We start from the raw sequence: 26,438 nt of genomic DNA on the forward strand, positions 1-26,438 counted from the left end.
TTTCCATGTCTGACCAGTAGATGGCTGTATTGAGCCGTGCAGAAATCTCAGGTGTCGTTACAGTGAAGCTGAGGGGAATTAATTGGAGATCAGCGCTGATGTATTCAGCCTGATAGTCAGCATGTTAACGTATTCAGACCTGTCAAACATGTCAGGACCGACAGTCCCTCGGTGACTGACTAACGTTGAGGCGAGCAGGTTTCAGGAGATTCTGACTTGCTCTTTGCCTCCGGCTGGACGCTGCAGCATGACAACATCATGATCAGGGTTTCTAGTATGATGAGGAACAGCTGAGGCCGGTTATCCTGAGCTGATGATGGATTTTATACTTAAAACATGTTTATAATCAGTAGTTGAATTCAGTGATGCTACATTTAGCGATGTGTTGAAAGGTTTATTAAAGTATTAAAGGTGTGTTTCTGTGTGTTCAGTGTCCGTCTGAATGAGAGGAAGCAGAGAGGAGTGGAGGACAACAAAAAGCTGGCGTATCTGATTGACATAAAGACCATCGCTGTTGGTAAGAGTGTGTGTGTGTGTGTGTGTGTGTGTGTGTGTGTGTGTGTGTGTGTGTGTGTGTGTGAACGAGGATGGGGTCACTGAGGTGTTGGACACTTGGATTTAAAACTTTATGTTTTACTGTCAAACTGAAAATGCTGATTTCTGATATTTTGTGCTGAAGTTTGTTGTGATGCTCCTGGTTCACTAGTAGCACTGTCCTGTACAGCTGAAGCAGTTAGTTGAATAATTGATTAGTTGATTGACTATTCAATAAAATGAAAATTAATTGTCAACTATTCTGATAAGTGATTAAACATTTAAGTAATTTTACAAGCAAAAATGCCAAACATTTGCTGCTTTTCTTTGTCTTATGTGATTGTAAAGTGAATAACTTTTGGTTTTAAGGGTAAACAGACAATTTGATGATCTTCACCTTTAGTTTTGGAGCATTTTTTACTATTTTCTGATATATTTAATGACTAACTGAGAAAATAATTAGGAAGATTACTAGATAAAGAATTGTTAGTTGTAGCTCCACTGTCCTGAATTATTAAAGGCCTATACCAGTGGTTTTATCCCATTAACTACAAGTTATATATACTTTACATTGCTGTAAACTGGGGTTGTTGATTTCCAGTCGGTGAGAAAACTCTTTGCTCCAAGAGTAGATCAGGTTGGTGAATCTGACCAACTAATAACGACTCATTCATTTTAATCAACAGCTTTTGTGAACAGTTGCAGATTTATTGTGTTCATTTTTGTTGTGAAATGTCTAAAATAAAGTCACTTTGATTGAACAGCTTCAATCTGCAGCTTTTGTTAAGTCAGTTCAGGACATCTGAACACTGTAGGATGCTGATGATGTCGCCATTATTAGGTTGTTTTTTTTCTTCCATAAATTTATTTATTATATCTTGTTTACACAGGAAAGGGACCAGGCAGCTAGTTTTCACAGTAGTCAAGCCTTTGCCGGTGATTACTGAACTCCTCATTGCCTACAACTATGATAATTGCATTATATAATCAATTAAACAGCATAATTTTCATTAAATTTTCATTTTAATTAAAAATATTTAGATATAAGTCCCATATATCAGCAGACTAATATGTTGAGGTAAGTTTTGCAAGTAGAGACACTGATACAATCATGGATAATTAAAAAAAAGTGATTGGCTGATATCTAATCTTGAATAAAAGGCCAATTTTAGCCCGATACACTGGCACGCTAACAGTCTGACCGCTGCTCAGTTAATCCATCGCTTCTTCTTCTTCTCCCTCCCCACAGTGGACCTGGCTGGAGGCTACAATCTGGGAACCATCAGCCACGACTCCAAGATCGACTGGCTGGAGCTCAATGAAACCGGCCGCAAACTGTTGTTCAGGGACAAGAAGCTGCGGGTGAGAATGAAACCTCGGCAGCCTGAGGGACTGAGAGGAAACAGTGACAGAGAGGCCTAAAGGCTACCAGGCAGAGAAGGAAAATGATAGACGAGATGATGATTAGGAAAGTAGAAAATATACTTCTGGTTGAAGTTACAGCTACATCCGTCACCTGAAACATGTTTAGAGGCTTTGTGTGTGGAGCTGCTGTATGTCGGTCATCCAGGTAGTATGATGGTCAGAATAAATGTACATGCATTCGTGTACATTTATTTATGTGCTCTCAGGAAGCCGTTCCCAACCTTTTTGGCTTGTGACCCCTTAAAATGAGTCTTTTCATGATTTATTGGACTATATCTCAGAGGTCTGATGAGATAAAGTTACCCAATAAAGGAAAAAAGTAAAGATTAGTCAAGTTAATTTTATTTATATAGCACCAAATCACAACAGTGAGTTATCTCAGGGCATTTTTCACAAAGAGCAGACCCAACATTCCTCCATGACAAAACATCTAAAGATGAATATGATTCTGTGTATCATACATTGTTTTTTAGTTTTCCGTGAGGTTAATTGTCTCTCGACCCCTTCGGTTTATTTTGCGACCCCTAGGAGAGGTCAGACCCTAAGGTTGGGAACCACTGCTCTGGGGTCATGGCCAAATGGACCTGACGACTTCTTTCATAGTGAACAGTTTTCAGTGAAACAACATATTGCATTAAAAAATTCCAACATAGAAAAAAATAGAAACAAAAATTTGAAACATTTTTTCTCTTCTTTAAAAGTAATCTTCATATCTGATTTGTAAGTTTTAAGATAAAACTTTAACACTCAAAGTTTAGGGGTTGGCCATGAAGTGCCAACTGTCCAAATACTTAATATCTGGTCTGTATATTTGTGACACATATAAACAGTAAAATCATGCAGCCTACCTGCATTTCTTCTTCTTTTTTCAAATGACCAAATTCAGACATACAATCAAAAATAACTGTTAATAAAACTAATAGTTTCTGGCAGCGTTAGACGCTCTCAGGTTGGTTGGTTCTGCTTTGGTCCAGACTGAAATATCTGAATCCTGCTGACTTTGGTGACCTCTGACCTTTCATCTGGTGTCACCAGGAAGTTAATATTTCTGTTTCTTGGTAAAAATGTCTCAACAACATCAGTTGGACTGACATGATGCTTTCATTTCTCCCACTGGTTAGTAATTAGTAATAACTTTATTGTGACTTTTCATCACATTTCATGCCACCATCAGGTCAGAATTTTAAGTTGTTCATGACTAAATACCTGCAAAAAACTCATTTCCATCATCCTCATCTGTCTTCTCTGTTTAGTGCCATTTAGCATATTTGCAGTCTAACATGCTGAACAAAGACGGATCTAAACATTATATCTGCCAAACATCAAAATATTTTCCAGCTGTCAGGTTAAACGTCTCTTTAGCACCCAGGAACTGATGGTATTTGTCGCCTAACCCTAAAGCGAAATTGTACCATCATCCGTCGACAACTTCTAATGTTCTTTTCCTTTGATTTAAATAGAGAAACATGTCCTCAGTACAGGAATAAAACGTGTAGAAAAGGTGTATAAATGTTGTTGCAGTCGGAGGTGTTGCGGAGCTCTCTGAGAAGCTGTGTGCAGGATGAGAGCGGCGGGGAGATGTTGTCAGTCGTTGCCTCGGGTAATGAAACGGTTTGATGTCGAAGCCCAGGGGCGAAGACTCGCAGAACTCCGGTAATTGGAAATCCCTCAGTGGCGTCCAAGTTTTTACTCTAGTGAGACTTGCTATGACATTTACAGATTGTTTTATTTGAAATTAGATTCTCTTTCAGGTACAGATGTATAATTATTTTTTTAGTACAAAATTAATTTGTGAAACATGTATGTGTAACGGGGGACTATATTAACCTCACAGTTTATATTGCTGATAATAGTGACAGCCTACAGTCTCTGCGTTGTGTTGTGATGATGATGATGATGGTTGACTCCAACGAAGACACCCAGACGCTCCGATGTCGATTCAGTGACGTCTGTTTATTGCTTACAAGCACTTCGAGATCTGGGGGAAACAAGCCCGGTCTCAGTAAAACTATTCAACATAAATAAAAACATAATCAAAGGAAACTTACAACACTAATAAATGATTTCTGTGACGAAGCTTACAACAAATTACAGGGTCGACGCTCTAACCTCGACCAGGATCAAAAACTCACTATATTATTGATACAGATGAATCAGTTCACATAGATAATCACTCTGAATGTCAATATAATTATAATTAGTAATAAAGTCTATCTCAGGTCAGCTATACATTATTATTTACAGGTTTCCAGTTAATAGTCACACACTCACCTGGTCTGACTGGTTCCCCCGGTGATGCCTTATAGCTGCATCGTTACCGTGGATACCCTGTAGCCAAGTATTAAATATAAGATAACAGCATAAAATAATGAAAATAACACAAATATGTACACCTTACAACTATTAAATAAAGGTAAAACTACTGACAAAATTATATTCTATATTAAAAGATTTTGCTATTAGACATAGTGACCATTTAAAGCTCAACTAATGTATTTAATGTAACATGCAAGAGGCAGATGTTACATGTGTAAGAGCAGCAGTGGAGGATGGAGAGGAAGGTTTCAGGCAACTAGAAACAGACAAATTAGTGTGATCAATCTGACGGTTCTCACACTCTGTAAGGTTTTGTGGTTCTTATGCATTCAGAAATACTTTTGAGTTGTTTCTACATGTTAGCTTGTTGTTTCTGCTGCACAGGTATATTCAAAACCTCTACCGTGGTTTTCTTCTCCTCCTTTTTTTGTTTTTTGGGGTTTTTTTTGTTTTTTGGGTTTTTTTTTTTTTGCTTTGTACTGTTTGTTGTTGTGCTGTTGTATGTTTTGATTGTAATGGACTACAGATGCAAATTAGCTTCAAGCTAGCTCTGGTGCAGTGCATCATTTATGCTTAATACTGCACACAAGACTGCATCAAATCAATATAAAAAAATATATATGTCACTGCTACAGAATAATCTTTAAGTATCTTACTCCTTTAATTAGGAACCTGAAGATGAGACGATGTCTATTAACTGGATAAGAATTAAACTCAATAGACTCGACAGACTGAAAAGGATCTACGCTACTTCACAAGTCTTGATATTCATGTTCATAGCGTATTCTGCCAGTAAGAAATCATGAAAAGTCTGATTTTTAATTTGAAACTTGCTTTGAACTTATCAACAGGCTTTTCTTCCTCATCGCATTAAAAGTTGTCCAGCTGAGGGTGAAACTATAGACGCAGCATTATTAAACATGGTGGTGGTAGTGGTGGGATGGGGGGGTAATTAAAGTAGCTGATTACAACAGCGGGTGGTCTTTCTCTCTCTCACACACACATTATAGAATCTACTTAATCTCACCTCATTAAGAGCAGAGTAGAACAGATTGCAGTTTAAGTATTCACATGTACCTGGTGGAAGTTAATCAACTCTGTTCAAGCCAAATGAGTTTGGATATGTCATGTAAACTTAAACTTCCTGCCATGAAGAATAAGTACAATCGTTGAGTTTAGTAGTAAATCTGTCTTAATATCTTTTAACCTCACCAGAGGCATGTTGCATTTCCCTTTGACAGAAAGGTTCAAGTAACACGTTTACTGAATCACTGATTCAACAATAATGAAAATATATCATGTCCTCCCTCTTCTTCTTCCTCCTCAGCTTCATTTGTACGACATAGAGAGCGCCGTAAAGACCACGCTGCTCAGTTTCTGCTCATATGTCCAGTGGGTGCCCGGCAGTGACGTCGTGGTCGCCCAGAACAGGGGAAACCTCTGCATCTGGTACAGTATCGACAGTCCAGAGAGCATCACTATGTTCTCAATAAAGGTGAGACTCTATGATGTGTTAATGTGTTAATGTGTGCCTGTTTACATTACTGCTAACTATTAAATAAAGGCTGAAAACCATTACAATCATCTCTCTGTCATGAACCTCCCATATGATGGTGCTGTGGGTAAAAATGTTGAGGTTTTAAAAAGATGTCTTTGCTACAAAGGTTTTACAGGATTTAGTTTTTTTTTATGGTTTCAAGTTTTTATGCCCAAACTACTGGTTTTACTTGTACTTTCTTCAAGCTTTGTGTCTCTGAGCTGCTTGTGAGCGAAGTCTGTTTTTTCGCGCTGCTGTCCCGGAGCAGTTCGTTGCCCTGGGCGGACAAACGTTATGGAAACTTGCTCGTGTAACACTTGCTGATGTTCCTGTTAATAATAGAAACCAGGCAGAGCAGCCTCTTGCTGTTTTTCTTTTTGTAAAGGTGTATCAGTCACTATTGAGCCTGACATTTTTATTTTTAAACTTAACACAGATAGCTGTATGTGTGCAGGAGATAATTACTAACTAATAATCACAACATCCCTCTCTGATATTCAGGTTTTACTTAGTTTTACCTCTTGTTCGCAGGGAGACATCGTGGATCTGGAAAGGGCAGATGGGAAGACAGATGTGATCGTGACGGAGGGTGTCAACACCGTGACGTACACGCTGGACGAAGGCCTCATTGAGTTCGGTACCGCCGTCGACGACGGAGACTATGACAGGTAGGATTGCTCCCACGCAAAGGTCCCATCGCCGACATCTAGTATGAAAAATGTGATTCAGTTTTAACGGATGACTTCAAATCAAACATCCGTCCATCCCTCCTCCGTGTACTCGCTGCTTTTCTGGGTCAGAGTCACAGCGACAGCAGGGTGAGCAGAACAGGGCCAGATGTCCTTTTATCCTGCAGCTTCCTCCAGCTCTTCTTGAGGGTTTCGTCAGCACTCCCAGGCCAGCTGGGAGATCTAATCTCTTTAGCGTGTTGTGATTTTTGCAGACCTCGAAAATGATGCTCTCGTGAAGCCTTCTTACCAGATGCCTAAAATCGTTGTAACTGACCTCTCTCATTTTTTGGAGGAGCGGCAGCTGAATATCTCGCTCTAACTCTGAATTCTGCCACACAAAGTAAAACCAGCTTTTAGGAGCATTCAGCCGCTAATTTACATCACTTAGATCTGTAATTACTTGCAACGCCAGTGACCACAGGTAAGAGATTGAAGGCTTTATATATATAAAGCTTCTGCATTCTCCTCTACTTGTGTTGTCTTTCCTGATTGAACTGGAACCAGTTTATTAACCAGCGATGACCTTTCCAACTAACCCGATGACCTCTGCTGTGGAGATTTGCTCTCTGACGCTCCGAAATCTTGCAGCAGCACCTCCTCAGCAGAAGATTTGATAGACTGTAGAGTCCTTTTAGTTGTTCCCTTTTACATCCTAGTAGTGGTCAGTGTTTTCATCTCTGAACTGGTTTTCTTTACTATTGCAGTTGTCATTATTTTTACGTCCATTATAACATTTTACTGTTTTTAATGAAACAAGATACATCCTTACATGTGTGACGTTGCACTTTACTCACAACTACAGGCTCCTAATTGTCTTTTTACTGTATCTGCTGATATTGAATACACTGTTGCACTGATGGAACACATTTTCATTCCCCCGGACACTGAGTGTTTTGTATGAAGAGAATCACAATAAAGTCTACATCGAACCTTGAACCTCAAACCAATCCCCTCCTGACTTACCGAGTATGTTTTTTGACAGCGTTTGATGAACATTTACGTTTCTGACATTTGAATACACTTCTACACTGAAGTAGAGCAGATTTGCGCTGACACGTTATCATGCGTGACTCAGCTCTACTTCTGTGTGTGTGTTACTCATGTTGTAGGGACAAAAAGCAAGTCCCAATAATGTACATCATTAAAATTGTGTGTGTGTGTGTGTGTGTGTGTGTGTGTGTGTGTGTGTGTGTTTTTTGGGTTTTTTTTCACAGAGCCACAGCGTTCCTTGAGACTCTGGAGATGTCACCAGAGACTGAAGCCATGTGGAAGACGCTCAGCAAGCTGGCTGTAGAGGCACGCCAGCTGCACATCGCAGAAAGGTCAGGAAGACACACAGAAACACACACACACACACACACACACACACACGAACCTCGCAAACTAATGTTCAAATGTGGATTAATTGTATTCTGTATCAGTCTTTACTGTGACTGAGACGTTTCTTCAGGACCGGACAGAAGGAAGACAACAAAGGCACCTTGGTCGCCTGGAAGGGAAAAATACACACTTATATACACACACACACACACACACACACGGCAGATGGCTGTGTCCCTGCCTGACCTCCTCCTTTAACTTCATTAATCATCAAAGACAGTTTTTTTTTTTTTAAATTTTCCATCATAAGCATTTTCTTCTTCTTCTCTTCTCTCTTCTCTCCATCTTTATTTCTCTTTTTGAGAAACTTTTCACATTTGAATTCTCTGTCATTAATAATGCATATGCTGTTCGTTAGGCGTCGGCTTGATTTGCATAAATCATGAAATCGGGGAAAGAAACGTTTTTGTCTGGAGTGGGTACTGTTAATGAGGGAGAGAAGTGATGTTAATGAGGGAGGGAAGTGAAAAAGAGTCACACACACGCACAGAAGGAGTTTTTAAACTTTTTTTTTTTTTATCTTTCATGACTTGTTCATTAATCTGATGCAACTGTTCGGAGAGAGTTGGTAATAACGTGGCCAAATGCTAAGACGTACCTTTTCATTTCTCAACCCACAGACTGTAGAATATCTAAAGGCTAATTAGACAAAAGCTCTAATTTATCTCAGTTCATTAAGTGAACAGTTTTTCACAGCTTTGCCCGACCAGTGTTGCTTTGTTCCTTCACTGCGCTAAATAGATTCCTTCTTTGTTACTTCTCTCTCTGTCTTTATCTCCTGCTTACTTGGTTGTTGCAGTTTTACTGTTTTTTAATTTCTCTTTTCTTGTTTAGGTGTTTTGCTGCGTTGGGAGACGTCTCCACTCTCCGTTTCCTCCACCAAACCAACCGGATTGCAGACAAAGTTTCGAAGGAAATGGTGTGTTTCAGACACGTAAAGACACAAAACACAAATCCTTAAAATTCCACGCTGACCATGTGTATGATAGATAACAGCTAAATACCAATATTCTACACAGATAGTATTGATATAGATATCAGTACATTTAAATTTGGCCATTTTCACACATCAAAACTTAAATTATTCAATATTTCTTTAAAAGATTTATGCATGTCTTGGTGGACGTGGAAACTTCAAGATTCACTAAAAGTCTCCACTGGAATTGATATAATTAAAATTAAATGTAGTTTATCATTAAAGATTGCTTTACATGTTACAGTGTGTGTTAATGTGTGCGTCTCTTTTGATCAGGGAGGAGATGGGACGGCGTTTTATCAAGTCCAAGCCCACATGGCCATGCTGGATAAGAACTTTAAACTGGCTGAGATGCACTACATGGAGCAGGTCTGTGAGATCTCAGATAACAGAACCCAATGACAAACTTTGCTTAGAAAGTCTATAGAAAAAAAACTATTTATTCTCTAATTGCAATGTGCTGTTTAATTACTCGCAGGAGACAAAAATCTTGATTGTGATCGTGATACATTTTTGCAGCGTAAGTCAAATGTTTCATATCTTGTTTTCTGTGTTTCTGCAGAACGCCATCGATGAAGCGATAGAGATGTACCAAGAGCTCCACATGTGGGACGACTGCATCACTGTGGCTGAAGCCAAGGTAGGAATGACCTGACTGGAGTCATAGGGGTCGTAGTAACAGCAGTATTTAGTTATAGATTCATCTGTTGATTATTTAATGATAAAACAAGTAGAGCTGAAATGATTAGCTGATTGATTTAATGTCTCATTTCATTTTTTCAAGCAAAAATGCCAAATATTCACTGGTTCCAGGTTCCCAAATATGAGGATTTGATGCTTATCTTTGTCATATATGATAGAAAACTGAATATATTAATGATCAGATAAAACAAGCAATTAGAAGACGTCATCTTGGGCTCTGGAAAATAACATTGGGCTTTGTTTCAGACATAACAACCAAGAAACTGAATTGATAATGAAAATAATTAGCTAGTCTCAGCCCTAAAAAAAAGAGCCCATCACAGTTTCTCAGAGCCCAAAGTGATCGTCATTTTGTTTTTTTCTTACTCCAACTAATCAAATCCCAAAGAAAATTCAGTTTACATTTATATAAAACAAGCAGAAAAGCAGCAATTATCAGACATGTTGTTGACTAATTCTCTGTTGATTGACTTATAGATTAATCAAAATTACCTGAAAAGTTAAAACAAATCCACTCTCAACCCCTAAAATAACCTCAGGGCCACCCGGAGCTGGACAGCCTGCGGGGGAACTACTACCAGTGGCTGACGGAGACGAGTCAGGACGAGAAGGCCGGCGAGGTGAAGGAGAGCGAGGGAGACTTCCAGGGCGCCATCAACCTCTACCTGAAGGCCGGGCTGCCGGCTAAAGCCGCCCGCCTGGCCATCAGCCGGCCGCAGATCACCAACAACAGCGACACCGTCAGCCGCATCGCCGCCAGTCTCATCAAAGGAGAGTTTTATGAGAGGGTGAGCGGGTTAGGCGCCCCTTTTCAGTTTCCCGTGTCTCTATTCGAGCCCCTTCCCACCTTTTGCGTCGTCTTCCTCTCTTCTTCTAACAGATGCCGGGAGACGAAAGGTATCAACAGAGGAACAACAGTTTTCTTTGTTTTTCACTTTTACACTCTGTCTCCCTCCATCTGCCTGTTAGTTCTCCGTGTTTCTCTCTGTGTCGCTGCTTGTCTGAGGACTAAATTCTTCTCTTCTAGCCATCTGTGTTTATGCAGCAGGTGGGAAAGAGACTTAAAGAGAATGAAATCTCAGAACAGAAAGTATCCTAACGGTGCAGGGTTTCATCAGTTAAGCCTCTGAAACTGAATTTTGTACTGTGGGACATAAAAACTGAAACATAGGTATTAAAAAGGTATTAATACACCTGCTGATATGTTTGCAAGCCTTTTTTTTGCCTTTATTAGACAGTAGAGAAACAAACAGGAAACAGGGAGGATCTGCACTCCATGTACCTCAGTCTTTACCAAAAATATCATTGCATACTGTAACATTAAGATTTCCCTGCACTGGGACAAAGAAGCTCAAAGTTCCAGTTTAAAGGTGCATAAACATTGAGGAGGTTTGGTGAACTCTCCACCATATCAGTGGCAAACAATCCTGACTTAGCAATATTTAATTTCCTCTAAGTAAGTAGATCTTTCTCTGTCTGTTGTGTCCAGGCAGGAGATCTGTATGAGAAGATCAGGAACAACCAGAGAGCTTTGGAGTGCTACTGCAAAGGAGGTGCCTTCAGGAAAGGTAAATCATCCGACATGTAGCTAGCTTTATTATAAATCTAATAAAGAATCTTTGCTGTATCTGAGTTAATACAAAGCCTGATGTATGTTGGCTGTATATTGTTGAGTGTAGGTGTACGGTAGGCGTATCTGATATAAAGTTTCTCCTTCCTGTTTCCTGTAGCGGTGGAGCTGGCTCGCCTCGCCTTCCCTGCCGAGGTGGTGAAACTGGAGGAGGCCTGGGGAGACTACCTCGTCCAGCAGAAACAGATGGACGCCGCCATCAACCACTTCATTGAAGCAGGGTACGCCGCGTAGGGGAGGGATGGAGAGAGAGAGAGAGAGAGAGAGAGAGAGAGAGAGAGAGAGGAGTGAAGAGACAAAGATTCGGACAGATGGAGAGGGGGAACGATGATACGGAGAAAAAAAAACAAAAAACAATCCAACAGAGATGGCCAAGACCATAATAGGGAGATGAGAGGAGATATCTTTAAACATGTATTCATGCTTCAAAAATACCAAATATAGACAGGTAGTCAGCACCCAGATTTTTATTCTGTGCAGGTTGAAAAAGCCACTAAACACTAAAACTATTAAATTAAACTTTAATCCTAACCTTAACCAAAAGTGTCTCCATTTCGGCCTAATGTCAGCCAATTAATAATATCAGGTGGGAGACCTTAATGACTATCTACAGAACATAATATACAATCCAGAGTTTATGCTTATTTCATGAAATTTGCATACAAATATGCTAAAACGTATGAATTATCTTCCTCTCGCCCCTCCCCGCCCCCCCGTAGCTGCTCTGTGAAAGCCATTGAGGCGGCCATCGCTGCTCGCCAGTGGAAGAAAGCCGTCCACATCCTGGAGTTACAGGAGGATTCATCAGCAGGGACGTACTACGTCAAGATAGCTCAGTACTACGCCTCCATGCAGGACTATGAGGTGAGATAAATATGGAAGAAAATGAAGATGCGTTGAACTGAACTAAACACAGCTGATCTACGACCTCCGTGCGATGATCACTGAAGTATGCCGTATAGATGAAACGTAATCAACGATGACGTGTTCTCGGTGAAACAGGTGATGTAATTGGTTTTGCTCTCAGTGGTGTGAACGAGCTTCACCAGCTTGACGGCGACTTGTGCCCCTTTGTTCACAAAGAGGCAGCAGATATTTCTGGTCTTGAGTTGTTTGGCTAGCTTCCAGAAGATGTACAGTACGATGAGCGTAGGAGGACTCACTAATACCAAGCACACACTACATGATAGGGTTGTGCCCAAATACAAATACATTATTCGGCAAAGCACAAATAGTGGGTTTTATACGAACATTTGTTTCATACAAATATTTTAATCATCACAAGATCCTTCACCAGGAGGAATCCCCGACGAGTCTGTCTGTCCAAAATCGGCGAGTGACAATTCAGGACTACAATCGTCATTATGTATACACATAGAAACAGTTGTTAAAGCTACACTAATCAATATTTTTATGTTAACAATCTGTTGTGACTACATGTAATGTGAAAGGAGCCGCTTATACTGACCAGCTCAGAGAATTATCACCCGACTCTGCAGTTTCCCTCAGCTCTAAGAAGTGTTTTAGTGTTTTTCAGACAATTATTTTGGTTTTTATGACCAGCAGATAGACGCAGTCAGCGACTAGCTAGTGAGCTTAGTGAAGCATTTAGCAAGTTATAAAAACCAGATATTTCCTTCAGGAGTTGGTGCAGAACAAAACGGAGCTAAAAGAGCATCAATGTTTCTCTGTGTCTGCAGGATGTGTAAATATGCTAACATTTTTATTTTATTTATTTTCAACTTTAGAAAATTAGGCATCAACGCTGTGTTTACAGCACTGCCCCCAAGTGGCCCAAACGACAACAACAACAATTAAAGCAGCTTTGAGATTTTCTATTATTGGTGACGTGATTTTATTAATTTTTCTTGTCAAACATGCCCACAGATAGTAGACATTTAATTAGCAGTAAACTAATTTTGACTTTTTCTTAATAAATCCTCTTATTCATACTTACTTCATAAAGATAATGTATAAACCAGACTAAACGCTGTTACAGTCGGCCTTGTGGACAGCAGAGTTTGACAGGACAGTGCAATGAAAACAGCCAGAGGGGATGAAGCAGGCTGTGACATTTTGCCACTGGCAAATAATTTCTGCACATCTCTCAGGGATATATATACAGTCACCCATGACACACTCATATACACACACACAACCCTGTACACATACACATTTACACAACCAGAGAGTCAGAGCCCAGGATCAACTTTAGTTCAGTCCCTATAGTGCACAGCGGGGTTGCTTGAGGATGCTTTGGCAATAATGACAGGTTGGATGGTTGTAACAATAGTTACAATACTTGCCTGAATACCAGAAATATGAGGCTGTTGAAAGGGAGAAGAGAAAGCGAGAATTCAGGCATAAATACAAAGAAAGGCGAAAAAGAAGCGATAGATGATGGTGAAGCGCAGTGTGCTGTGCTTATTCTGATGAGCTCAGCTGAGCCAAACAGCCTCCACAGACTGCCAGGCTCTGAAAATAGCAGGCTATTTCAGTCTGTTTGCTCCACCGGCATATTCACAGAAAGTAATTAAGATAACAAGCTCTTTGCTCTTCAACTTGTGAAAGTTGCAGGAAAGTATAATTCAGTGCAAACTAAAACAATAAAGAGAGTTCTCTCACACACCTGTGATTTCAATAGAAAAATTATCCCGCGAAAACAGTGACGAGACAGGTTTTAATCAGGACGAACAAAATAGCAGCACGTACATTTGTTGCATAATAAATTCAATATCCTTTTTGCCTTTGTGTTGCAAAAATCTAGTTTGACGCTTCACCTTTCCTCCTCACAAATCTCTGAAATTCTTCCATCGACAGCACACCATTTTATGTTCTTATAGGTACAAATACAGGCTCACAAATTTCTTTCATAAGTGCTTTTTTTGTGTTTTGATCACACCTTTTTAATATATTCATGTGCTGTGGATACTGTATTTTATTTTTGAGCTTGCTGAAGAAAAATATGAGCTGTATTTTACATTTCATGAGTGTGTGTCTGTGTGTGTTTTTATGTGTTAATGGCCTGTAGGTGGCAGAGCAACTGTTTGTGAAAGGAGGTCACATTAAAGATGCCATAGACATGTACACCGCTGCAGGCCGCTGGGAGGAGGCTCATAAGGTCAGTAGGGACACAAACTTCACACATATGTACTGTATGTAAAGTAAAAAGAAGAAATTTGACTGTTTAAAGCCTAAAATGACAAATATTCATCATTTTCTCTGCTTTTACTAACCTCCATAGTCCTAAAAACTCTACCTTTGTTTCATCCTGAATGAGTCAGATTGAATAAATTCATATCAGAGGTGGATTTTTACAGGGAAATAATAATAAGGCTGTTGTTGTTGGATGTATTTTCTTGCAGTTGGCAGTGAAGTGTATGACAGAGGAGGAAGTTATGGCTCTGTATGTCAGCAGAGCTCAGGAGCTGGAGAGAGACGGGAAATTCAAGGAGGCTGAGAGGTAAATGCAGATCACTATATTTATAGTAATATGCGGCATCGTTGGCTGCATCGATCTCTGACCTCAATTATAGAAAAGAAAAGAAAAGTTTTAAAAGTATCTGACAGATGACAGGTGGTAATTTCAGACGCTGTTTTGACACGGCTGTCTGACTTTCCATTATTTCTAGACTAAAGCGCGGCGGCGCCTCACACGTCAAGTCTTTTATAAGTTACTCAAAGATAAAGAAGCAGAAAACAGTTAATCAGCTAATGATTGTGAGTTTGTTTCTGTGCAGGCTGTTCGCCACAGTGAAGCAGCCTGATCTCGCCATCACCATGTATAAGAAGAACCGGATGTTTGATGATGTTATTCGCTTGGTGGCCAAACATCATCCCGACCTGCTGACAGAGACCCACCTCCACCTGGCCAAGGTACAGTACACTGTGATCAAGACTACAATATGAACTCTAGTACCGGGATCAATAACTTGAGATTTAAGTTTTTGAGAATGCCCCCAAAAATTGCCATTTTACTTCATTCATTCAACCTGACATTGTGTTAATTTTAGTTGATTTGTTGTTGGGAGTTGGGTTGTTGGTGAGTGATGTTTCTACCTTGCGTACCTGCTGACATTCGCTAGGAGGAGTTGACTTAACATTTTTCACCTTGATCAAAGAAATATCCTGGTTTAAGAGAGATCTACTTAAAGGATAAGGCCTCCATTGTTGTCCAAAAACTATTAAAAACGCACATTAAAACCACACCGCTGCACTAAGTGACATGTTCCTTCACCAGGAAGATCACAGTCACACTAGGTTTTTTTTTAGAAACAGCTCCAAAGACTTAAAACAGTGATGTTTATGTTTGTACGGCAGACGCCACTCATTTACAGAGCTTCGCTAGCTTGTTGTGCTGCATATGAAAACTCTTGAATTTGTACTAAAATTATTTACAATGTACAATGTAGCACAACAGTTTGGCTCATTGACGTGTTTTTGGACAACAGCGGAGGTCTACTGCACAGAGGAATAAGATATATCAGGCTTTGGATTCATTGATTAATTGAAGAAAAATATAGAAAACCGCCGGCTATATCCTCTGAATGGGTTTAACAGCTTCTGTAGCTGCTTTAATGTCTGTCACTATTTCTGTTACTAGTTCTCATGGATGTAGTTGGGTAGCTAGATAGCTTTGAAGGAAAATAACGTCACAATTCATAATCCCACCCACAAAACTCCAACAAATTGATTGATCTCCAACTGGTGAAAATAGCAGTTAATGGACACAACACCAAACCTCAATGACTCAGGGACGCAGGCAGTGATTCAGTGATTAATGGGTTCCTGTATTGCAGTGGCAACGTTCATAAAGGAAAGACTCACTGTTGCGGTCATTTCCATATTTAAATTACATTTAATTATTTTGCCTGTTTACTAATTTGTAAGTAAGACAAAGAAATCCAAGACCGTATTCAGGTCATTAACAAAAATCCTCAAGCATCCTCAAATTCTTGTAGCTCATGTCAGATCAGTTTGCACAGCTCAGGCAGCAACGGATGAGAGAAATACACATAAATAAACAAATAAATAAATAAACGCAAGAAAAAGATTCCTTACAAATCCAATAGAATTTCATCACTTAGTGCTTTTAGTGGGTTTTGTCAGCAGTTTTCCTTGAAAAAAACGTGCTGAAGAGATATGAAAGCATTATTACTATATTTCAACTCTACCTTAGTGCTCTTATTATCTACTGTAGATATAGTTGTGTTACAAATTTACGCCTCATCATTTTCTCTATAAAAATAATCAGTGTTGGATTGTGAGGCCTTGCTGTGCCTGATATATGTCGTATATTATGTGTTTCTTGTAGGAGTTGGAGGCTGAATCCAGGTTCTCAGAGGCAGAGTATCACTTCATGGAGGCTGAAGAGTGGAAGGCTGCGGTCCACATGTACCGAGTCAACGATATGTGGGAGGAGGCATACAGGGTACATACGGTCTACACTTGTTTTGTTGGCGTGCTAGCCGTTAATCCACTTACATTTCCAAGATAGTGAAGAGTTTTGTACGTCTAATGTCTTAAACCCCCTCACAGTTCATCCACATCCATCTTTGAGACGTTGTTGGTCGAGAATAAATAACAACAACATCAACTTGTCAGTTATGCTACACTAAAGCTTCGGTGGTGGTTGTTTCAGTGACACTTGTACTTCTTGCTAAAAATAAATACAATAAAATACACAAATTTAAGTTTCATGTCAGTCAAAAATGTTAACTTGGCTGTCAAACATGGTCTTTTGATTAGCATGGATTGAAAATATGTCTTTAAGTGACTTTTGATTAAAGGCACAATGCATTGAATTTAAAAAAAAAATCAGACGCAAGTGTCCCTCAGTGGTAATATCAGAAAGACGCTGTAGGAGTCACTACTGATTCAATCCAAACACCAAGTTTTCTACAACAACAAAAAAGATGGCTATCACATTCCACTTCAACAATTAGAAAGAAGCTAAAAATCACAGTTAAAGTAATAAAGAACGTAAAATAATCAGGGAAGAGATAAAACACATTTTTATATTAATACTGCTTTTTTGTAGTAGAAGGTTATTTCAGCTGTGAATTTTTTTGTATAAATTTCTCATCATATAAATATATTGGCAGTCTGAAACAGTGTAATGCTTATTGCTTTATTGTAATATAGTTTCCTGAGTGATCAGCCCTCTTAGAAAGAACATTGTTGCATTTATTGCTAATGTGGGATCGCTGCAACTTTATAGCAAAATGATTTTCTCTGGGATTATCTGTGGTAATGGATCAGAGAGACACACCGCTGAAAGACTCCCATAGTGATATATATATATATATATATATATATATATATATATTTACATATATGTATACGTGTGTGTGTGTGTGTGTCAGGTGGCTAAGAGCCATGGAGGTGCAGGTGCGCAGAAGCAGGTGGCCTATCTGTGGGCCAGGAGCCTGGGAGGAGAGGCGGCTGTCAAGCTGCTCAACAAGTTCGGTCTGCTGGAATACGCCATCGAATCCGCTTCAAATAACCTGTGAGCTGCGCCAGAGCACATTGATCCAGCACGTTCTACATATAATCTCATGATTCACTTTCATTCACTCGTATCTTGAGTATCGATTTGACCCATTTAAAAACTCAAAGGAAAATGCATGACATTTCATAACGGAAGAGGTTTTAGTGATTCTCTTGTCTGGCTGGAAATATTCAGCATTTAATCTCCATAAATGAATTAAAATAAAATCAAATAAAAATTCAAAATTACTGAATTTTCAGCAGCCATGATAGTCGATCAGTCCCATAAAGAGAATTGTGAATTGTCAAGTTGCTCAGCTAAAGATATAAGTGCTGATAACGACAGCAGAACATGTCCATCCCCCAGGAGACACATCTGCTGGGTTTAATAAGCTGGCAGGTCATCCATCCATCCATCCATCCAATATACAGTTAGCGATTTTATGCTCTTCCTCTTCTCTCCAGGTCATTTGACTTCGCCTTTGATTTGGCTCGTCTTTCATGTAAGGAGAAGATCCCTGAGATCCACCTCAAACACGCCATCTACCTGGAAGATGAGGTGAATCTGCTACAGTCCTGTTTTATACAATAGCTTTCGTCATTGTCATGCTCTGGTCACTACATCTCAGTAAATATTACTAACACAAAATCCTCTCACTTCCTCTTCCAGGGAAAGTTTGCTGAGGCCGAAGTTGAGTTCATCAAAGCAGGAAAGCCGAAAGAAGCTGTGCTCATGTGAGTACTGAAGAAGATGGGATTTATTGATCATGCTAACTTGTTTAGATTCGTGGTAATAATGTCAGCTGATCAGGATTTATTAGCGTTGGGGTAGATTTATGTCAGCTTGCAGATACATCAGGCTGTCAAACCATCCACCTATCTGTGATGGAAGTTCTTTCTGAATACTGGCATCATCCCCCGTAGAGCTGGAGGATTTAACTGACTCACCAAGCTTCTGCTTTCAGCTCATTTCAATAAGTTATGAAAATCAACTTGTTTAAAGCTGCTTTGAAGCGGTTTTCTAACGCTGAGCTGAGAGTTCATGTGTCTGTTCTTGTTGAAAGACATTCAGGGAAACGGAAACAGGATTTCAACTAATCCAAAAAAGCTGATATGTTGTATTGTTTTCTGGGCATGTGTGTGTCGACTCTTCCAGGTACGTCCACAACAAAGACTGGACCAATGCGCAGCGGGTAGCTGAGAGCCACGATCCAGAGAGTGTGTCTGAGGTTCTGGTTGGCCAAGCCAAGTTCTGCTTTGAACAGAAAGATTTCCAGAAGGCTGAAGCCTTCCTGCTCCGAGCCCAGAGACCCGACCTGGCTGTTAAATATTACAAGGTAACAGCCAAACTCACTTTAGAAAAAAACAATAAAAGACTCACAAATTTTCATGTGTAGAAGTAGAACTTTTACTTTATTTTCTATAAATCCTATATTTTCTATGAAAAGATCTTTTTGGAGATACATGTTTGTCTAAAATTGCTGATCAAACATTGTTGCGTATTTGTGTTTCTCAGGATGCTGACATGTGGAGCGATGCGATGCGTATCTGTAAGGAATACCTCCCCAACAAGCTCTCGTTGCTTCAGGAGGAATACGAGAAGGAGACGGCCAAGAAGGGAATCCGGTGAGAATTTAAGACGTCCTCCATCCTCCTTCTTGAGGGAATCTAGTTGTATGACTTTAATAATTGTGTTTATATTGAGCACAATTGTTGTAAAGTTGTGTTTTATCAAACTGCACAAACAAAACTAGTAGTAGTAGTAATATTATTCCATCATTGGAGTACTGTAAGACTGCAACCAATTATTTCCATTATCAAAAGGTCTGACAGTTATTTTCTTTAATTATCAATTGATTGTTCAGTGTATAATGTCATAAAAATGAGGATCCATATTCCTTGAAGCCCAACAGTCAAAAACCCAAAGATGTTGAGTTTACTATCATGGAAAACTGGGAAAAATGATGATCAGTTACAAAAATGTTGCCAGTTAATTATTTGTCTATCGACATCACTTTAAGAGTTTGTACAGGATTTGTTTGACCTGTTGTGTCTCTGGGGTCTCAAGTCTTTATTAGGAGTCTTCTCAAATTCCAGAGGGAACCCACAAAAATTCACTATGAACATTTTACAGCCTCTCCCCACCAGCCCACCAGTATAATCTATGCACAAAGCGTCAGTTTGATGCTTTATTAAAACACAGCTTGTGTGTTATCCCCAAATTGAAACTCCCAACAAGGAATAGCTCGTTAGCCAGTAAACCAGCAGCACGCAGCTCTTATGCTCCCATCTCCTCTTCTTCTTTAATGACTTGTGGGAGAAAACATCAAAAGTTACCAATGGAAACGAATGAGGAAGAGAGAGAGAAAAAAACTCAATTATTTCTGCATATTTTTGAAACTCAGGCTCCAGCTAAGTGCAAAGCTTCCTGTTTCTTTTAGGCATCTATAAGCAATGTTAGAACTTTAGTTAGTTAATGCCTTTTTATTTAAGATTTAAACCTTTCAGCTTAAATCTGCATGTTACATGAAATGATGTGAAATGTGAGCTAATGAAAAAGAAATCAAGAACAAAAAGGAGATGGAAAAATAAATATGCTTAGTGATTAAATAGGGTGAACTACATGGTTGCTGCTTGTCATGTGCAGTGGGAATTGAGAAATATGTGATGAAATACAGACAAGAAAGTCTGGGATTTAAATGTATAATATGTTTAAACTGTTTTTTTCCACACACAGTGCATTAAATGGCTCCCAACTAGAGTGGAAACAACAGTGTTCCCTCCTTTTGAAAGACACTGTTGCATTAAATCAACAGTGGGAACACTTAATGAAGCTGTTTCCTGTTGGACCATCTATTGATACCTGATGATAAAAGTGGATACTCATACTGGAATGATTTATTGGACTGGTGTTAAATGTTGGTGGCACGCTCTGGTGCAGCCAGTTTGTTGAGTCTGTTTTATTTATTATTATCTTCATCTTAGAATCACCAGACTTTATTTTGAGTATGACAAAAAAGCTGAATAAATTGAATTATTCTTACTTTTTGGTTAAAAAAAAAAAAACCTTGACTACTTTGGCTGTACAACATGTTTAATAGTGATTTGTTTTATATTTGACACTGTAGTACCTCAAAATAGTGCTGAAATGAGCCTGATATGATTATCGGATTTCTGGAAAGATGAGATCTGGAGCACACAGTTATAGTTGGAGCTTTATGATACCTGAAGCAACATCACGATTGTCCTATCTGTTTGTGTCTCCTCGTATGTATGTCTGTGTGTTTGTTGCTGGGCTCAGTGGTGTGGAGGGCCTGCTGGAACAGGCCAGGGAGTGGGAACAGTCGGGTGAATACAGTCGGGCAGTGGAGTGTTACCTCAAAGTGAAGGACGACTCTAACACAGCCCTGATGGAGAAATGCTGGATGAAGGTAAAGTTTTCCTTCCTTCTGTCTGTCTAAAAGATTTACACCTGGTCCGTCCAGCATAAATACAGTTTAGTTAATTGCCATATTGACAATGTTTAACATTATATTTAACACTATACACATCCACCTGGTGGCAAAACAAATAAATCTATAGGAAATATTTTTTATATAAAAGAGTAGGTATTGCTCATTTGCAAGTGTTTTAGTAGAGAAATAATTTATCTGCTTGTTTCAGTTCCACAAAGGAGCTTCGCATTGCCACGTTCAATTCTGAAACACTAATGAATGAGACTAAGAGTTTACAGCCATGCTAGCAGCCCCATGAGGTTCTGTTTGAGCTAAATGCATGCTAACATGCTAATAATGCTAGCATCTTGATATTTATCAGGTGTAATGTTCACTATGTTCACCATCTTGGTTTAGCGCATTAGCATGCAAACATTTTCTAATTAGCACAGAGTGCAGCAGAGGCTGATGGGAATGTCATTAGTTTTGCAGGTGTTTGGTTATAAACTCAAGTTTTGGACAAATTGAAATTTTGACCAGATAACAGCAATAAATAAAATGTCAGGGAATCAAAGTTCAATTTATCCTCTGACGACCATGAATGTGTGAACTAAATTTCACAGCGATCCATCCAATTACCGTCAAGATACTTCAATAAAGAACTAAAAAGTCGAGCTAATGGTGACGCGAGAGGAAAAGTCAGAGGATCCCCAAAGTCAGTAGAACACATCTTCTAGTGACCATGAATGTCTGTAACAGATTTTGCACCAATCCAACGTGTAGATGTTGAATTACTGTATATCACAGCATGAGTGAAAACTGTAAACTGCTAGTGACACAAGAGTAAAAGTCAGAGGATCACCAAAGCTGAAAGAGTTTATCTTCCAGAGACAGTGAATATATGCTGTAAATTTCATGTTAATGCATCAAATAGTTTTCGAAATGTTTCAATTTGAATCACAAATCTTAACCTCATGGTGGCGCTAGAGGAAATGTAAGGTGTTCACCACAAGTTAGTAGGATTCTCCTCTGGGGAACATTAATGTCTGTACGAAATTTAATGACAATCCTATTAAATAGTTGTTGAGATATTGAGAGCGACCGACAGTGCAACTCAAAACAAGCTTTGCCGAAATAAATTGAATGGAAAACAAAAAATATAATAAGCAGAACACAGTCTGAATTTATCTGCAACATAAACATAAAAGCTGAAAATCTAATTTCACCAATGAGCCATCAGCATCACATTCTACATTGTAGAGGATATATGACAGATAGGTACATAATGGTAGCCAACATTTTCCTGATGGTGGCAGAAAGGAAAAGGTCAAAGTGTCACCAACATCAATAGATTTCCTTCTGCTGGGAGCCTCAAGGTGCACCGCAAATATTGTGTGTTATTGACTTTAGTGAGATGGAGATCAGATCATTTGAAATTTGAATGGTTGGTCTGAGAGTGGTGCTAAAGGAAAGGTCAGGGGGTCTTAAAGATCAATATGGGAAATGGGAATTGGGAATTTGAATAAAGTCAGCAAATGTTGCCTCTGTGTGAGAAAGAGAGATAATGGAGGCTCATTTGAAAATTTAATGTTTGGTCTCCTGGTGGTGTTCGAGGAGAGGTCAAAGGGTCATCCTGCAGGGAGCCTGAATATGCACATTAGATTTCAGTCCAATCACTTGTTTTACAAGAAGCAGTGATGATTGCAGACAAAAGGACAGATAGATGAAGCTATTACATCTGCTTCTCTCCAGGAAGTAAAATCAACTGGTTTCTTTTAAACACTGCTTTCAAATGTTATTTATTAAGAAGCAACCTTATGTCAGTAATGTATTACACATTAAGCTTCTTTTTTCCATATATAACAACCAATACACCATGGAGACATACACAATATGAAACTTAAACTGAGGACAAGTACAACAGACTTAAAACACAACCCTTCAAATCCACCCAGACAAAGTTTAAACAACAATAGAACAAAACAACATCCTCATCAGTCCCATGTCCTCCTTCAGAGCTCTGAGTCATCTAATATACACCATCTCAATCATACTTAGAAGTGCAGAAGTAGTGGCTGCCAAATTTTTTCAAATTCTTAATATATCTAACAGAGAGTCCATTGCCTGAATGACGGCACTTCCTACTTTTTCCAAAAGATCAGCATCAGTTTCTTTGCATTAAGAATATTGTTGGACATCAAGTGTCACTGGGCCACCTGAAGCTTCGTCACATCCTCAGACGTTAAAGATCCCCTCCAGACATGTATTGAGATATTTAAAGATACTCTGCTTGGAACAATAGGGAGTTATATAGTTTTTACAAAAAAACACATTCAAATCCTTAAAATGGTGTCTCCTTCTTCTCCCTCATTAAAAAAATCTATGAATCTGTAAATATTGTTCAAGATGTCTCCTACTTCACTGTAAAGTCTGTTCTCAGTGTTTGTGCACTGGAGGCTTCAAGTTTCCATATAACACTTGTGTGAGTTGAATATTGGAACATGATTGGCCTCCAAACTATTTGTGATGTCACAAATCCTGCTCATAGACCCGCCCCTTAAAATCAGATTATCAGTGAGCTCAGAGAAACTTTAGTCCTTCAGCAGATGAATGTGGAAACATATTCGGCACAGAGAAGCTCAAACATCCAACCGAAGAAACAAGAAGAAAAACACATTTTTGAGTTGAGGAGACTTTTAATCTGGACTAATGTGAATGTTGAGCAACTTTGAGAAAAGATAGACATATATTTAGGTCCCAGTATTCTTGTATTTGAGGATCTTTAGGGGTTACAAATTGAGTGACAAATTGGGTCAAAACTGAGCCCTGAGGTCACGCTGTAATTCTTAATCCTCAGCTGTCTGTGATGTTTTGGTGAAAGCAGAAACCTCTCTGATAAAGAGTATACCAGCATCGCCATGGTAAGCCAAGGTCAGAGAGGAGCCTTCTAGACAACACAGATAGGTGGAACGTGTAGCCAAAATGTGTTGACAATGACCTGAGGCTCAATGCAACGTGACTAATGATGTCACGGGTAAAGTGCAGTCCTTTGTTTAGAAACTAGTGAACCAATTAATTTTTCATATTGTAGGCCGATCTGCTCGGGTTAAAGACCAAAGACTCAGACTTTCAGAGGAGAGAACGGAAAGAGACAGCATCCGAGTTACACCAACTTGGATGTTCGCTGTTTACGGTTCTCCTTGATCAAGTAACTTCAATAAACATTCTCAGCATTAAGACATCAAAGGCTCGTGTGTGCTTCTCTCCACCGAAGTGTTGACCATCGCCCAGAAAATATACACTACTCACACACTGGAGATACATCTGAAAATACTTTGTGTAACTTTACTCCTGAGTAGTGCAATCTACAGTATTATAGATATATAAATAGTATTAAACAGTGTCTAACATTAATGGAAAAATAATGAACATATTTCAATGTCTCCTCCAAAATATCTCCCAGTATCTCTATGTCTAACTCCTTTTCCCAGTCTTTTTTAATATCCTCTGTTGTTGTGTTGTTTCTTTTAAAACACTTACATACTCCTGTTAAATATCAGATTGTTTTGAACCCTGTTTGTTCTGTTAGTGTTGTATTTCACATGTGCGTGTTGTTTGTTTTGTGTTGCCAGGCAGCAGAATTGTCCATCAAGTTCCTCAGTGGCGAGCGAGCGGTGGAGGTGATCCAGGTGGTCGGACCTCGCCTGACACAGCTGAGGAAGTACAATGCTGTAGGTCAACACACACACACATACACACACACACACACACACACACACACACACACACTACATTGGCCTTGATTAATAATAAGGAGCAATAGAGTAAATATTTTGTACATTTAATAAATTGTTGGTATGAATCAGCCTCAGATGTTTATAGATACCATATAAATGTATTTAATTAATCTGATTTCACTAATGGTTTGTTTGGATTTGCATGTTCAAGGCTGCTGAGCTCTACTTAAACATGGACCTAATCAAAGAGGCGATCGATGTCTTCATTGAGGGCGAGGAGTGGAACAAAGCCAAGAGAGTCGCCAAGGAGCTGGAGCCAAGGTTATAAAACACACACACACACACACACACACACACACACACACACACACACACACACACACACAAACACATACACACTGATGGCGGCAGAGCTGCCATGCAAGGTGCTGACCTGACCATCGGAGCAACGCAGGGTTCAGTGTCTTGCTCAAGGACACTTTGACACACGGACAGGAAGAGTCGCCACATTCACAAATGAGGTTTGCATTCAGTTAGTCAGAAGAAGAAAAGCTGATATGGTTCAGGCAGCAAAGATATAATCTACTTCAAACATAAGAATGGGTGCGGTGAGGTGAAAGATTGTTTAATAAAGGCTTTTAAATGGAACTCAAGTACAGTTTGGGGGGTTTTTTTGTATAAATTTGAGCCCATGGTTCTCATGTTCAGAAAATACATTCAAAGTTAGCACTGAGATGTAGTTGTTTCTGTGATGTGCAGGATGATTTTTTATATATGGCTCTTCATTGGTAGCAGTTTATTTTCCTTTGTGTGCAATTTTTCCCAATTACCACAATAAGAGCACATAAAACATTGCAAATTGTGTTGTAATTTTTAAGAAAAGCTGCTGCAAAATCAAACATTTTGGCCTCAATAATCACAACAAAACTCTGTGAAATCCTGGAGGGACTGATAGGTGACACGGTGGCAAAGACTGACACTGCATCTAAAATCAATCAATCAACATCAGAAACAAACACAATCAGACACTAAATATGTAATTTTAAACATGAACTTAAAATACTAACAATACTTAAAATACTTAAATACCAGAATTTGAAACCCACATTAACTGAACTACTGCTGTGATTTCTCTCTTTTCTTCATAAGCAAATGAGCTTTTTTAAACTGATGTTTTGCTGTTTTATAAATTCTATCTTGTTGTTTTTTGTGATGTTATTTTTTAGTTTTATAAACTTTTTACTTACTTACTAGAAGAAGAGAGATATTCTGGGTATTTTCAATGTGCTACCAACTTTTTTTTTTTTTTTTTACCAATTTAAACACTCTTAAAATCTCTTAAATATATTCAATTTTAAATATCTTTGCTCTATATTGCAGGTATGAGGACTATGTGGACCAGAAATACAAAGAGCACCTCAAGAACCAAGGCAAAGTGGACTCTGTACGTACATATATACACTCTGTTACACACTGCATCCAACACGAGTCATTTTATTGACAAAATAGTGCCATAGTATTAATCTAATGTGCATAAAATGTCACTT

The 26,438-nt window shown here is 39.0% G+C and overlaps 1 protein-coding gene across 1 annotated transcript in view; it reads left to right on the forward strand.

Annotated features, from left to right (window-relative positions):
• Nucleotides 1-26,438, forward strand: part of ift172 (intraflagellar transport 172) — a 46,078-nt gene that overhangs the window by 8,272 nt on the left and 11,368 nt on the right. The window contains exons 14-38 of the mRNA XM_044376294.1: nt 432-517; nt 1,784-1,896; nt 5,603-5,770; nt 6,344-6,480; nt 7,758-7,865; nt 8,758-8,842; nt 9,176-9,268; nt 9,462-9,539; nt 10,141-10,389; nt 11,091-11,169; nt 11,332-11,452; nt 11,951-12,095; nt 14,263-14,352; nt 14,597-14,694; nt 14,972-15,107; nt 16,546-16,662; nt 17,597-17,739; nt 18,186-18,279; nt 18,391-18,455; nt 18,877-19,057; nt 19,237-19,346; nt 21,022-21,151; nt 24,787-24,885; nt 25,103-25,212; nt 26,272-26,335. Coding sequence (XP_044232229.1) covers nt 432-517; nt 1,784-1,896; nt 5,603-5,770; nt 6,344-6,480; nt 7,758-7,865; nt 8,758-8,842; nt 9,176-9,268; nt 9,462-9,539; nt 10,141-10,389; nt 11,091-11,169; nt 11,332-11,452; nt 11,951-12,095; nt 14,263-14,352; nt 14,597-14,694; nt 14,972-15,107; nt 16,546-16,662; nt 17,597-17,739; nt 18,186-18,279; nt 18,391-18,455; nt 18,877-19,057; nt 19,237-19,346; nt 21,022-21,151; nt 24,787-24,885; nt 25,103-25,212; nt 26,272-26,335 — 2,899 coding nt within the window. The remainder of the gene's footprint in view (nt 1-431; nt 518-1,783; nt 1,897-5,602; nt 5,771-6,343; nt 6,481-7,757; nt 7,866-8,757; nt 8,843-9,175; nt 9,269-9,461; nt 9,540-10,140; nt 10,390-11,090; nt 11,170-11,331; nt 11,453-11,950; nt 12,096-14,262; nt 14,353-14,596; nt 14,695-14,971; nt 15,108-16,545; nt 16,663-17,596; nt 17,740-18,185; nt 18,280-18,390; nt 18,456-18,876; nt 19,058-19,236; nt 19,347-21,021; nt 21,152-24,786; nt 24,886-25,102; nt 25,213-26,271; nt 26,336-26,438) is intronic.

Source organism: Thunnus albacares, chromosome 16, assembly GCF_914725855.1.
Source record: "Thunnus albacares chromosome 16, fThuAlb1.1, whole genome shotgun sequence".
Lineage (NCBI taxonomy): Eukaryota > Metazoa > Chordata > Actinopteri > Scombriformes > Scombridae > Thunnus > Thunnus albacares.